Below are 15,095 nucleotides of genomic sequence, written 5' to 3'. Positions count from 1 at the left end.
GTCAGAGACCTTCACTTGTCTTTGCTTAGTCTCCATTGCGCATGGTCTAGGATGTCCCACAAGAGCACAATGGTCTCTGCAGAGCTGGGGAGGTGAGGCGAGGACATACTGTGGGTGTTCCCTGGGTTCACTGTGTTCCTGAAAGTTCATTTTTGTTTTAAATTTCATTTATTTATTTTTTATTATTTCTTTTTAAATTTTTACTTGTTTTATTTTTTGTTGTTGTTAATTCTATGCTGCTTTACAATTTTTATTGAAAGTTTGTTTTTAAAAATCCTGAGACTGTTAATTCTGCGAGGTAGAGTACTATGTCTTATGTTCACCCAGCACCTCGCACAGGGCCTGTTCCCAGGTTCCCGAAAGATTTGCTGTATGGATAGATGTTGGCCAGTTTCCTTCTCCGCTGTCTCCTTCACTTGGATATAAAGGTGGAGTCTTCTGGTGGGTGGACTTTAGACCCTGAGGCTGGACAGTGCATGTGGGCAGTGCCTGCGTGGGCAGGCAGAGGGTCCCTGTACTGCCAGGGCCATGCAGTGTGATGTGTAAAATGAGTGTGTTGGTCCCTGCCAGCTCTGGGTTTCTGTGACTGAGCTGGTGTAGCTGTCCCATGACCTGGGGAATCTCAGCTTCAGGGCTGGGTAGCCTGGGCTGTGAGACCTGTGTGTCCTCCCAGCACCTATACAGAATTCTCAGCAGGAAAAGGAGGAGGGAAAAGAAATGCCCTTTCTTTTTAATTGAAATATAACTCGCATACCATAAAATTCACCATTTAAGTGTATAATTCAGTGGGTTTTAAATATTCACATGGTGGTTTAACCATCACCACTAATTTGAAAATAATTTCATGACCCCCAGCAGAAACTCCAAATCCACGAGCAGTCACTTCCTATTGCCCTCTTCCCCCAGCCCTAAGCCACCACTCGTCTGCTTTCAGTCTCTAAGAATTTACCTATTCTGGGTTCTTCATATGCACTAGTCAGGGTTCTCCATACTAGGTACCAGGGGATGTATTAATTTGCTCGAGCAATGAAACTGCATCTGGTACATCATCTAAGTGGAATCATGCAGTATGTGGCTTTTTATGTCTATCTTCTTTCCTTAGCGAGATGTTTTCAAGGTTCACCCATGTTGTAGCGTGTATCAGTACTTCACTCCCTTTGTTGGCCGAACAGTATTCCTCTGTATGAATAGACTACACTTTATATATTCATTCATCCACTGATGGACATTTGGGTTGCTTCCACCTTTTGGTTATTATGAATAATGATGCTGTGAACATTGATGTACACTTTTTTGTTGACCTATATTTTTATTTCTTTTGGAGATATACCTAGCAGTGGAATTACCAGGTCGTATAGTAACTCTGTTTAACCTTTTAAGGAGCTGCCAGACTGTTTTCCACAGTGGCTGCACCATTTTTGCATTCCCACCAGCAGTGTATGAAGGGAAATGTTCTTTTATTGAACACCTACTGTGTGCTAGGCACTGTGCCAGACCCTTCCCGTACCTCATGTCCTATGAGTCTCACATGAACCCTCTGAAATACCTATTATTGCCTCCATTTTACTGAAGAGGACACTGAGGCTCAGAGAAGTGACTCCCCCAGGATCACACAGGGATTAGTGGTAAATTCTAGATTCACACCCAGTCCTGCCCCATACATTCTCCTGTCTACTCAGTGATTGCTGGCTGCCCGAGTGACCCTCTAGATGCTAAGGTGGAGTTAATCCCCTCCCCTCCTCAACTTTCCTGGGTACTGTTTTACAGACGGGAAAGTTGGACCCACACTACCCGAAGGTCTGCGGGCACAGAGGGAACGTCTTAGACATCAAGTGGAACCCTTTTGATGACTTTGAGATCGCCTCCTGTTCCGAAGATGCCACGGTGAGTGTCAGCGCATGAGGTGGTTCCCTTTCCTGAGAGGAGCAGGACTGGGGCAGAGGGACACAGAATGGTGTCTGGACTCAGCTCGGACACTCCTGATTCTTTATCCTTCATTAGGTGAGGTCACTGTGAGCCGAGGGGGTAAGTTAGGTTGAGGAGGAGAAGTTCTGGGTCCTATGAGACTTAGGCACCACACTTCCTCTCTATGCGCCTCAGTCCCCTATGTAAAATAATGGGCATAATGGCCCCCAACCATCTAATGAAGATCCAATGAAATTCATTTTCCAGTGAGAAAGCCCATCTTTCAAGACAACTATAAAATGCTGTAAGGAGCATTTTTATTGTGGCCAGAAAATATTGTGCCACTTAATCTCATAGACAGTGGGGAGGGGAGATTGTAAAGGATAAAAGTGGGAGCACTAAATGAATATGGATACCAAAACAGTCCCCAAAGCTCCAGTCTCACCAACTTTCTGAGCCCCTGTTCTGTGCCAGGGTCATAGTCCATGCCCCCACAATGTTTGGTGTTATTTATAATGTATTCTATGCCCACTTCTAAAACTCAGTGGGTATAGCTTAAAACAAAAGACACAGATATGAACAGATGATTAAAATAAAGATAAAAGTCATAGTTACCATTTAGGTAATAGTTACCCATGGGGTTCCTGACTCTCTTTACAAATATCATTTCACTCAGTCTTCCCAGCAACCCCACAAGGTAGGATGTTTTTCTGATGGAGAAATTGAGGATCTGAGAGGTGTGGCAGTTTGCCCAAGGTCACACAGTTTGTGGAGGCAGAGCCAGGCTTCAGACTAAGGCTTGATTTCAGAGCCCAATATGTTTCCACTGAGCTATGCCATTTCCCTAAAGAGCAGCAGCCACAGATGGAGGAAGTGAGGAAATAATACTAGAAACGTTGACTATGGAGGGTGGTAACTGTTGAGTTCCATGTTTAGTTTAGAGCTGCCTGGCAGCCAAGGCAAAAAAGGAAATAGAATGCATTGCAGAACCCTCACTGTCTAATCAAAGGAAACAGACCAGTTCAAGAGAAGCAGGTAGAAAATTCTAAGAGGACTTGTGTCCTTTCCACATAAAAGATGCTGAGAAACATAAAGGACAGTGTCTGCCAGCATGTGATTTCCCCAAAGGGGCAGTTGGGCTTGGTGAGAACTGGTCTTATCTCACACGAGAGTAGGACTTCCGATAGGATATCAAATATCTGACTCTGTGTCCACTCCTGGAGTATCTGCCCTTGCAGGCCTGCTTTGAAGGCTCCCTCAAGATCTTTATTAAATTCCTAGCTAGTCTCATCTCCTGTCCCTTCCCAGATGCCCCAGGGGCAGGAGGAGTGAATACAATTATTAGGGGTGGCAGAGATGACCCTCTAGCTCTGGGGAATGTTGGGGATGGTGTCTGTACCTTCCAAACAGACCTGCCCAGCGTCTGTCCTCCAGCCAAGTCTATCTATGCAGTAACAGCACTCACCGGACTCCATCTCTCTGGAGCCTGGCACTATTTGGCGGCGGGAGCGGGGGGCGGGGGTGTGTGTTGGCTTTCTGGTTTTAAATTCAAGACAACCAGGAAATAAATATTTGCTGCATTGAAAGCAAAGTCTACCTGAAAAGCAGTTTATCTGTGAAGGAAAGAGGACAATCATGTAGGGGCCCGAGAGCCCTGCAGGACAATAAGGAACATTTAGTCAACACCAGCCTAGGCTCCGTCACCCTCTGCAGCATCCCTCAGAACCTCCATTTGTATGCTTCCGTGATGGGGAGCTTACTTTCTACCATGTAAGCCCCTTCTATCCTCAACAGTACTACTGTGGAAGAAAGCCCCAGCTCCTCCCCGCAGGCCCTTACTGTGGAATGCAGGCCTGTGCCCCGATCCAAACCAGCCTTCTGGCCTTTAGTCTTTCTTCTTCCACCCTATAAAGGAAGGAGTTGTCCCTCCCCTGTCTTGCTCCAGAGACTGCACTGGCTCCCTAGTGCCCTGAGGATGTAGCATAAACCCTTCCTCCCGGCATTCAAAGCTCTACTCTGAGTCTTTGGGACCAGGACAAGGTAGACCATTGTGCTTTGAGGGATAGTCTAGGCTGAGGGGCCCCAGCTGCCTCTCCACTGAATGAGAGGTGGATGCAGAGAGAGCTCCCCTGGCCTTTCTGCTGAGCACTGCCAGTTCTGTGGCTCAGGATTGTGAGGGTGCCAAGATGATCCTGGGTAACACTTCCCTTGGGCCACCTCTCCCCTGACAGATTAAAATCTGGGACATCCCCAAGCAGCTGCTGGCAAGGAACCTCACGGCCTGCAGGAAGGAGCTGGTGGCCCACTCCCGCAGAGTGGGCCTGGTGGAGTGGCACCCTACGGCCGCCAACATCCTCTTCAGCTCCGGCTACGACTACAAGGTGGGTCTGTATGTTAGTTTCCTGGGGCTGCTCTGACATATGATCAAACTGGGTGAGTTAAGACAAGAGAAATGTGTTCTCACACATTTCCGGAGACCAGAAATCCAAAATCAAGGTGCTAGGAGGGCCATGCTTTCTCCAAAGGCTCTAGGGAAGAATTCTTCTGTGCTTCTTACAGCTTCTGGCGGCTCCAAGCACACCTGGGTTTGTAGCTGCATCACTCCCATCTGCCTCCGTCTCTTGCCTTCTTCTCTGTGTATGTGTGTCCTCTCCTCTTCTTATAAGAACACCAGTCATTGGATTGAGGGCCCACCCAAATCCAGTATGACCCCACTGTAACTCATGACATCTACAAAGACCCTGTTTCTAAATAAGGTCACATTCTGAGGTTTCAGGTAGACATGAGCTTTGGGGGGACACTGTTAGTCTTCCTGGAGGGGATGGGCTGGATCCTGCCCAGAGAAACCTCCCCCTGCTCCGTTGGCTGCCGAGCTAGCAAGCTGTGGGCCCTGTGGATTGGGAAGACTCACAGTATAAGAGGCCTAGATTCTATTCCCACTCAGTCTCTGACTTGCAATGTGACCTGGAAAGTCCTTTGTCTTCCCTGGGACTCAGTTTCTCAGTCTGGGGTTAATGTGACCATAGCCGTGACTTTTAAACTCTTCCCTTCACAACTCTGTAGGGCACTTCAGGGGCCTCTGTGGTGGATAAAAGGGTGTGATGGGAGCTGTTGGGAGGGCCTTTTACCCCGTTCTGGTCAGAAGTGCTCTATTATCCTCTTATGTAGGGTGTGCTATGGTTTATGACTGTGCAGGTTATTCTGTACACAACTCTGGGGGGGCGCTATTCACATTATAGACTATGGAAATGGGTTGCCCTGGAGCTGTGCAGTGTACAGCCTAAGCAGCTGAACATGACAGCCCTTTTTATCTGTGTGGTGGAAACTGTTGCTAATGACGGTTTGAAACCCCCTGGACTGGCTAGTCCCCTGGGGTCCTCCCAGCATGGATGTTTCGTTGCTCCAAGCAGATGGTGTTTTCTTTTCACTGCCAGACAGCCTGACTCCTGGCTTCCCCCTCCTGCCACGTGGCAGCGGATCCATCCTCCCACCCGAAGCCTCTTGGCCAGACTGCCATCTACGTCTTCCCTCCCGGGGATACCGTGTTTCACTGCAGCCTGGCTGGTGTGTGACTGTAGGGGCCAGGGAGGGAGGTGGCAGCCACTGTGCTCAGAGTTGGCTCTCTGCCATGCAGGTGATGGTCTGGAACCTGGATACAAAGGAGTCTGTAATCATGAGCCCCGTGAAGACAATTAACTGTCACCAAGACGTGATCCTCTCCATGTCCTTCAACACCAACGGCAGCCTGCTGGCCACTGCCTGTCGAGACCGCAAGATACGAGTTCTTGACCCCCGAGCAGGGGCAGTCCTCCAGGTCAGTGCTGGGGTGGGGTGGCTTGGGGTCGGAGGGGCAAGGAGTGGAAAGAGGATGGGGAAGGCTTCTGAGAACAGGGCAGTAATACTGTCAGTGTTCTGGCCAAGCCTTCACACGTGTTATCCCCATCTGCTGGGAGGTGCAGAATATGTCATCCCCATTTTTTAGATGAGAAAACTGAGGCCAAAGAGAGGCTACACGACTTGCCCACACTGAAAGCTGGGACTTGAACCTGGTCTTACTCCAAAGCTTGTCAGTGTGCCTCAGCTCTGTCAGGAGGCATGACATGGAGTCTGGAGACCTCAGGGCACCACTGTTTATCTACTGTGTGACCTCAGACAAGCACTTTCTACTCTCTGAGCCTCTGTTTTCTCATCTGCAACAATGGGTCATTAGTCTTTCCTTTGGGAGGATTAAATGAGATAACCCAGGTGACAGTGCCCAACCTGCCCCATACCTTGCATCTCGTGTATGCTCAGTAATCTTTTAGCAAGAGCATGGAGCTGGGCCAAAATCTGCCTCTATTCTAGCTGAGAAAATGAACTCTCAACAAAAATAGTGGGAGGGATTCTGGATGAATGGGAGAGACCCAGGAAGGCTTCCTGGAGGTGGTGCCCCTGGAAGGATTCTCCAGGCAGAGCTGGCATAAGAAAGTAGCATAAGCAGGTGGAGCAGCAACATAAGCAAAGGCAGGGAGTCCCTGACCACACATGTCCCTCTAGGAAGCCAGCTACAAGGGGCACAGGGCCAACAAAGTGCTGTTTCTGGGGAACCTGAAGAAGCTGCTGTCCACGGGCACATCCCGATGGAACAACCGGCAGGTGGCCCTGTGGGACCAGGTGAGTCTCCCGCACGACCCCACAAGGCCTCTCACCAGCGCTCCTCAGTTGAGTGCTGGCTTCCTTCATTCATTCACGCATTCACTCACTGATCGAACTGATTGATGAAAACCAGGGAGGTGCCAACAGCCCAGTGGCACTCACCTAGACCTTGTGCATCTTGTCGTTCAAGAGAGGGGAGGGGTCAGGACCCAGGAGAGGCCCTGGTGTAGGGGAGGGAAGGTGGCTGAGTCTGAGACCAGGGCTGGGGGAGGGAGAAAGAGAGGGCCTTCTGGGTGGAGGGAACAGCTGGAGCAAGGACTTGGAATGAAATAGGGAGGCGTGTGGGTGGGAGGAGCTGCCTGTTCAAGGTGGTGGGGGTGGGAGTGAGGGCCAGCCAGACCAAGCAGTATTGATTTGAAGGAGCACTCAGAGTCATTTCCTCTCTGAATTTCCTTCTTCATCTATCATCATAGATAGAAAACAGGAGGGGGAGGGCTGGAGTGACATCATGTGTGTGAGAAGTAATTTATTAAAGGGAAAATACTGGAGGGATAAAAGGTGGTACGCTCTCCCGCATGGCTCAGGCACACGCACACGCACACATGTATACACACCCACCCCAGAGCCCCATGGCGGGGATTCTTATCTCCAAGCACCACCGAGGGCGTCCATGAATGACCCACAGGCCTTCCTGGTCTCCGTTCCTTTGCAGGACGACCTTTCTGTGCCTCTCACAGAGGAGGACCTGGATGGCTCCTCAGGTGTGCTGTTTCCCTTCTATGATGCGGACACCAGCATGCTCTACGTGGTGGGGAAGGTCAGTCTGGCACCAGAGGGAGTTGGCTGCCTGGACCCCTGAGGCAGGAGGCAGAACTACCCTGAGTCTAGTCCGGCTTGTGGTCAGACAGCAGCCTGGGACCCTTGGGGGGCAGGGCAGGGGAAGGGACAGGCAAGAGTGGCTGGATACTCTCCGCCTGTGGTGAGCTCACACCCCTCTCCCACCTTCCTGGCTCCACAGGAACACCTGGGGTCAGGGCTTTGGCCAGACACCCTGAGCTAGCCCATCCCCAATTCTGGGTCCAGATGAGGAGGAACCAGTTGGTGTTTCTCAGCAGGGGTACCTTCGACTTTGGGGCAGAGGGGTCCTCACTGGATAGGACTGTTCTGTATTTGGCATCCCTCGCCCCTCCTACCCACCAATGCCAGGAGCAGCGCCTGCCCACCCCACCCCACCCCGCCCAGTCATTGTGACAGTGACTACCAGAAATGCCCTCAGAGATAAGACCTGCTGGATGGTCTCAGGACACCCCACTTCTGACCTTCGTGTGCAGCTCTCAGATAGGAGTGGGATTCAGGCCTGTGCTCCCAAAGCCCCTGCTCTGGAGGCACATGGGTGGGCTTCGGGTCATGGTTGGGGGGACTGAGTGTTAAAATGAGGACCTCCCTATTGCCTTGGTGATAGTTCCTTACTGTGCCCTTGTGTGAGGTGGCTCTGCCAACTCTTCACTCACAGTGAATGCCAAGTTTCTGCTGCAGGGCAGTGGGGGCCAGCTGGGTGGCTGATGGGACCTAGCTCTGAATCATACCCTCCCCTCCTCAGGGAGATGGGAACATCCGCTACTATGAGGTAAGCGCTGACAAACCTCACCTGAACTACCTGACTGAATACCGCTCCTATAACCCGCAGAAGGGGATCGGTGAGTGTGGGACAACGAGGCCACTTGGGGCCTGGGGATCAGGGATGTCACATGCAGGTCCTGCCCACACTGGGGAGGAGAGATGGTGGGTCAACACTCTTGAGTGGATGGGAGCTCTAGTCGAGGTGTGCTGGGAGCACACAGAAGGAAGTCGTGGAGGGCTTCCTGGAGGAGGCAACATTTGATGAGCCAAAAGAGAAGCAGAGCACAGCATGGGCAGGGGATGAAGGTGTTCTGGCCCAAAGTTAAGCAGTTACAACAGTAGCAAGGAGATGGGAGATGTTGACCAAGAGAGGCCCTACTTTTTAAGTGCATTTAGGGATAAAAAACAAAAAAGATGTAACTATATGCTGTCTACAGGAAACCCACTTACAAATGAAGACACAGTTAGATTAAAAGTAAAGGGATGGAGAAAGATAGCATTCTAACAGAATCAGAGGAAAGCTGGAGCTGCTCTATAAAGAGCATCTGAGTCGGGAGCCATGGGGATGGCGATGGAGGGCCTTGAGCAGAGCACCCTTCCTGTAAAAGTTTAGCCAAAATCACTTAAATCCTTGAAAGTAGGGATAAGGTTTGATGATTTCAACCCCATTTCGCTAGCTCAGGCCCTGGTCCAGTGTGGGACTGTTTGTTGAGGGGAGGATGGTGGGAGGAGGCTGGTCCCCCATTCACATCCAGGTGTGCAACCTGGCTTTGCTACTCACTCTGGGTCTCTCGGGCCCCAGCCCATCCTGAGGACCTCTTGACCCTCCTTGGCCGTCTGCCCGCAGGTGTTATGCCAAAGAGAGGTCTCGACGTGTCCTCCTGCGAGATCTTCCGCTTCTACAAGCTAATTACAACCAAAAGCCTCATCGAACCTGTATCCATGATCGTACCCCGGCGGGTAAGGGTGTGGGGGCAGTCTGCGAGGGAGGTGGGGAACCCCTCCTGAAGGACCCTGGGGCCTGGAGCCCTTGCCCTTGGGGCAGCAACAGGGGGACTGATGGCCCCTTGTCAAGGGGAAGGCCTTTCTGGTGGTCAGCACACTGTCACTGGGAGCTAGGCTTCCTGAGCGTCACTCCACCTCTGCTCTTGAGTGGCTCTGTGACCTTGGGCACATCCCTTTGCTCTCTGGGCCTCTGTTTCCTGAACTCACGAGGGTTGGGAAAGCCTGAACCCCCAGCTCTCTAAGGGCCCTCCCGCACTATCCCCACTCTCACTGTCCTGACTTCTCCTGCAGTCAGAATCCTACCAAGAGGACATCTACCCACCCACGGCAGGTGCCCAGCCCTCTCTGACAGCCCAGGAGTGGCTCAGTGGGATGAATAAAGGTGAGAAAGGCAGAGAAAAGGCCTCAGGCGAATGTGGGGAGACAATGGCATGTCCAGTGCCCGGGTGGCTGAGAGGGGTTTGCCTGGTGTTTGTGTTCTCCTGTTACCCCATAACCCTGGAGGACTGGTCCTTGACAGTCAGTCCCCAGTGGTTAGGATGGTCACATATGGGTCCAGGAAGGGAGGGGCTTGTCCCAAGTGGCTCAGGAAACTCCCTCGGAATCAAAGGATTTTGCTCCATGAAAAGCGTCTTTATACTCTGGGCTGTGCAGAGTGACTGGATAATCTCAGCTGGCTGCTCCCTGCCCGTCCTCCTGCCACCTCTGCAATTACACTCTAACTCCAGAGACTCTAGGCAGCAGCCCCCGCCCGGACCCTTCTGCCCACTCTGCCCTCCCTGACTCTCCCTCCCTGGCCTGTCAACATAAGGGCCTGTGCAGGGGAAGGCAGTGTGTGCTCCCTCCCTGGTTCCCGCTCCTCAGCTGCCTTGTACCCCCTCCCTTTTATGTGTAACCCTTAGTCTTGCTCCTGTCTGGGCTCAGTTTCCTCATTATATCCGTGATGCCTGCCTCCCCGGCTTCTGAGGGTGTTGGGAGAATTCATGAACTGGTAGATGGCAGAGTGCAACGTGGGTGGGACTCTCCTCACAAAGCAAGGTCAAGGCTTTGCCTGAGCAGCTTGCGGTGTTGGGGGGCAGCTCCTACAAACCAGGCCTCCCTTAGATAATCATAACGAGTGTGTATTTGCGCTCCTATTGCTGCAGTCTGTGGGTTTGTGCCTGTGCACGTGGCCATGTCTCCCACACCTGTCACGTGTATCACTGTGTTTGTGTGTGGCTCTGTGCATGTCTGTGTGCCTGCGTGTGTCAGTGCCCCCCACACCCATCTGCTCCGGGGCCACTCAGTCCTCACAAAGCTCTTTTTTCCCTCCCAGGGCCAGTCCTGGTGTCCCTTAGGCCTGGCTCCGAGCTGCTGAGCACTCGTCCTCTGCCCCCAGAGAGACCCCTCTCCAACCCCATGGCCCCCACCTCGCCTCTGCTCTTCAACCAGAGGGAAAAGCTGGGTGCAGAAGATGGCCGGAGGCCCTTCTCCCTGCTGGAGGAGAAGGCACCAAGGTGGGCGGCAGAACACAGGCTGGAGGAGAAGAAAACTTGGCTCACAAATGGGTTTGACATCTTTGAGTGCCCCCCACCAAAGACGGAGAATGAGGTGCGAACAGGGGTGGGGTGGTCCTGTGTGGGGAAGGGGCAGCTGTGAGCAGCTGGGGTGGGGAGGGAGAAAATGAGGGCTGAGAAAAATAATCAGCTGCGTGACCTGGCCACTTAACTCACTTTGCTGAGCCATTCAACAAAGAAGTAATGAGCACCTTCTGTATGCCAAGATGGTGGGTTTACTTAGAGATAGTGGCAAACCATCTGTAGAATGAAGAGAGTTTGACTTGGTGGGTATTAAATTCCCTCCCAGTTCTGAAACTAGGATTTTCTGTGCTCTCAGAGTCAACATTTGTTAAATGCATACTGTGTGCCAGGTCCTGGGTAGGTAGGCACTTCGATCTGATTGAATTTTCTCAACAGCCCTGGGAGTCAGGATGTGGTGGCTGAAAACACAAGGACTGGTGCCTCACAGAGGGATTCTGATCCTGGCCTTACGGAGCCTCTAGGATGTTAGAGCTGGGGGCTGAATCTCTTAGCTTCAGTTTCCATGGTGGTAAAGTAAGGATGCTAATACAACCATCCTCATAAGGGTCTTGTCAGCACCTAGTGGAATAACGAAGCTCCTTAGGGGGAACACCTAACATCTAGTGCCATTCTATATAGCAGCAGCAATTGTCATAATGCTGGGGTTAGTTTTCTGATCCCTAGTTTCCAGAGGAGGAAATTGAAGCTCAGAGAGGGTAAGTAACTTGCCTGAGGTCACACAGTTTAGTGGTGGTAAAAACTCTGGTCTCCAAGACTTCAGGGCCAAGTATCCTTTGCTCCACTCATGGGGGAATCTAAGGAGGCAGAAAACGTCTGAAACGTCAAATCTTTTTGAATTTCATTTACTGGGTGATGAAAAGGTTTTTGTAAAACTTCTATGCCATGGATGCCCCCTCAGCCTCAGCCACCTTAATCACCCCACCTTTCTGAGTCAAAGAGAAGCAATGTTTTATGCTTTCTGCTGGTGTCATGCCACCTTACATCCCAGGACATCCGGGTGACCTTCCCTCTGCTGTATGCTTTCCCAGCTGCTACAGATGTTCTATCGGCAACAGGATGAGATCCGAAGGCTCCGGGAGCTGGTGACCCAGCGCGAGGTCCAGGCCAAACAATTGGAACTGGAGATCAAAAACTTGCGGATGGGCTCAGAGAGGTTCTGAGCAGAGGTCTCTGCCCTCCTCGCCCTCAGGGACACCACTTGGCTCCACGGGGAGGTCCAGAACCAAACCACAGGTCCCCCAAGAACAGCCACTGTTTCTATATTTTTTACCAGAAATGAAACTCTTGGTTGCTGAAGGATTCCAGTGGGACCTGGTGCCGTTTTTCTATTTGCCTTCTCGAAAAACAAGTGTCTGAATTGACTCTTTTTAGATGATACCTTGCCTTCTGTTTAATTGCTTTGAAGGGTCCACAATAACTTCTCAAGGGGAAGAACATTGTAGAGTTAGAGCTGGAAGGACCAAAGAGGTGAACCTGCCTGGAATTTCAAACTGTGGTCCATAAGCAAGGGGAGAAGGCTAAGCAGGAGGGCTCTGCCCTCTGCCTGCTGTTGCAACCAGACAGCTCCCCTCCTTTCTGTTTTACATGTTGGCTTCTAAGGAATACAGAATTCTGCTACTGAAAGAAAATTTTGGTTTAAAAACCAGTAATGTGGCCCAACCTCCTTATTTGATAGGTGGGGAAACTGAGGCCTGGAGAGAGGCAAGTAATAAAGGTCCCCAGAGAGTTCATGGCAGGGCTGGGCTGAGCGCCTGGTCTCCTGGGTCTCTCTCTGCTGTTTGATGCAGCAGATGTGCAGGTCTCAGCCCACGGGGCAGGAATCTGTTGGTTCTGGCCTCAGCTGTGTCCCTGACTTGCTCAGTGACTTCTTGCAAGTCATTCCCTCTCTGGTCTCACTTTCTCTGTCTGAACAAGGGGGCCCCTGGAATGTGCTGTCCTCTGTAGGATCTGCCACCTGAGATAAGAAACCTTGGCCTTGACCTGAGGAAAACTACATGTAGGGTGATGATCTGGGTTTGCTGCAGGAACTCAAAAGACATTGACAAAGAGGCAGCAAGAGTTTAACTTCAGGGAAATAAGTCAAGGTTCAGCAGTAGAACACAGGCTGGAGGCCACCCTCTCTTCAACCAGAATCCGTCGGATGTGGATACACACTATTCCTTATGTGGGGATGCAGACAGCAGAGTGGTGCCCATGACCACTGACTGCCACCACCAAAGCCCTCAGGTCACAGAGCCTGCCTCCAGGATGATGTAAGCAGATTTCAGGCCAGGGTAAAAGAAGTCTCCAGGAGGTAGTGAGCCCCGCACTGGAAGTGTGCCAGCAGAACCCCATGGCTGGCCACCCATGAAGGCTTCTGGAGTAGGATGACTACACCAGGCAAGGAAGTGGGACCATTTGGCCCTGACCTTCCCTTCTGGCCTGAGAATTTTTCTGTGTCCCTCCTTTATGAATCTGTGTTCTGAGCCTTTCTCTAAGGTTCTCTCTTTTTCAGTGGTCAATACAGCAGCCCAGCTAGAGATGGGGAATGTTGGGAGTTAAATGTGCCCCTCCTTGCCAAGGAGGTGCAGATGATGAGTTTTGTCCATTGCACAGGATGATTCTGGAGCCAAGATGGGAACGGCAGGAGGTCACCTAGCCTGGTAGGTTTCAACCCAGGCTGTACATTAGAATCCCCTAGGAGCATTCAGGAAATAGATACCCAAGCCCAATCCTGGACCAACTGAAGTTCAATCTCCAGAGTAGGGCCTGGCCTTGTGTATGTTTTTATAAGTTCCCAGGTGATTCTGCAATACAGTGAGGATAGAGACCCCCTGGGCTAGTCAGCTTTACCTATTTGCAGTAAAGATGAGGACAGTGAGTACCAGACAGCTTCTGAGACTCCAACTCCATCTTCTAAGCCCAGGCTGGAAGCTCCTAAAAACATCAAGAAGCATTATCCAGGGTGTCTCTGGGACCCCCAGCTGCAACACGATGAGGGCTCTGTGCTCCTGACTGACCCCTCCGCTAGCTGAGGCTACGGTCACCTTGTGTGCCCGCACATGCTAGATGCCCACGATCCTTGTCATGTTTACTCAGCCGCTGGGGCCCGCCAAGCTTGCCAAAGGCCAAATCCCAGGCATTGTCAGGGAATCAGAGCTCCGCTGGATGGGATTACCTCTCCCACCTCATTTGTGGCCAGCATTTCCCAGTTTACGAAGTCCTCCCACCTCCACTCACTGAAACATCCTACTCTAATACGGGTCAGCTAGGCATTAATGATCCCCAAGTTCAGAAGGGAAGACCTAGCCTCAGAGAATGAAGAATCGTCAAGCCCAAGCCCAAAGGCACTGGCTGCCAGGCGTGGAGGTGGGGCTGGTCTGGGAAGCTTCCTGCATGCCTCCTCTTCACAGAGCCATCCCGCCCTTCTCAAGCTCTCCCCGCCCCTAAGGGACCCAGACCTCGTGCTTACGAAGGCATCCATGAACAAACTTCTTTTTTCTTTTTTTTTTTTACATCTACAGTAAATTATTTAAATTATTTCACAGCAAGGGAGAGGGATAGGTAATTTTTATCAGATATTTTTTTAAGCCATTTTTTAAAATTACATTTATGTTCTTGCCTGATGAAACGGGACTTGCCCAGCACTTGCAGGGCCCTCAGGCTCAGGGCAAGCAGAATGTGTACTCATCTCCTTACTCCATACCCTGGGAGCCCCCTGACTGTTGACTCAGGAACTTTCTGAGAATGAAGACAGCCCTGGGAGATGAGCTTTGGGGTGTATCCACCTTAGCTCTGCAATCATTGAGATTGTATCATAGAGGGAAGCAGGAAGTGAGAAATTAATCTATGCTTTTCATATGAAACCGTGCCTGAAACAGTTTGATTGGTTTAATGTTGTTTCTGAAATTCCTTGTACCTTTGTAAAAAAATAAAATAAAATAATATAAAGAAATAAAAGTGAAAATATAAATAGATGTGGAATCGTGCAATGGAAAGAATGTGATAAAATAATAAACATCTGCCTAGACATTTTAATACATAGAGCTTTCCTTTTCTTGATTTGTTTCATAAATACCAATTTCCCTCACTATCTGAAAAGTAGAGGTTCTTGTGAAATCTTTCATAAGTCAAAATGGCTAAAGTGAAGAAGCAGTAACATTAACACATCTTGCTAACAGATACACAAAATAAATCAAGATAAAGCACAAATGCTCACAGATACAGTTCAAAGCTATGCCTGCTTAATGTTGACATGCTGAGTGTAGTTCCTGGGGAAGGAGCTTGGCGGTGCCACTCTCACTGCTTGGGGTGCATGGGGGGGGGTGCACGCTGCCTCTATAATGGCTCCCTGCAAAACAAACACTGAAT

The 15,095-nt window shown here is 50.7% G+C and overlaps 1 protein-coding gene across 1 annotated transcript in view; it reads left to right on the top strand.

Annotated features, from left to right (window-relative positions):
* CORO2A (coronin 2A) overlaps window positions 1–14,701 on the top strand; it is a 55,598-nt gene extending 40,897 nt beyond the window's left edge. The window contains exons 3-12 of the mRNA XM_032478051.1: window positions 1,768–1,884; window positions 4,137–4,286; window positions 5,540–5,719; window positions 6,442–6,558; window positions 7,253–7,357; window positions 8,141–8,237; window positions 9,008–9,120; window positions 9,457–9,547; window positions 10,481–10,755; window positions 11,774–14,701. Coding sequence (XP_032333942.1) covers window positions 1,768–1,884; window positions 4,137–4,286; window positions 5,540–5,719; window positions 6,442–6,558; window positions 7,253–7,357; window positions 8,141–8,237; window positions 9,008–9,120; window positions 9,457–9,547; window positions 10,481–10,755; window positions 11,774–11,905 — 1,377 coding nt within the window. The 3' untranslated portion in view covers window positions 11,906–14,701. The remainder of the gene's footprint in view (window positions 1–1,767; window positions 1,885–4,136; window positions 4,287–5,539; window positions 5,720–6,441; window positions 6,559–7,252; window positions 7,358–8,140; window positions 8,238–9,007; window positions 9,121–9,456; window positions 9,548–10,480; window positions 10,756–11,773) is intronic.
* Window positions 14,702–15,095: the final 394 nt, after the last annotated feature.

The sequence above is a fragment of the Camelus ferus genome, chromosome 4 (assembly GCF_009834535.1).
Source record: "Camelus ferus isolate YT-003-E chromosome 4, BCGSAC_Cfer_1.0, whole genome shotgun sequence".
NCBI lineage: Eukaryota > Metazoa > Chordata > Mammalia > Artiodactyla > Camelidae > Camelus > Camelus ferus.
The sequence above is the reverse complement of the archived record's forward strand: the minus strand, read 5'-3'. Positions and strand labels throughout refer to the sequence as shown.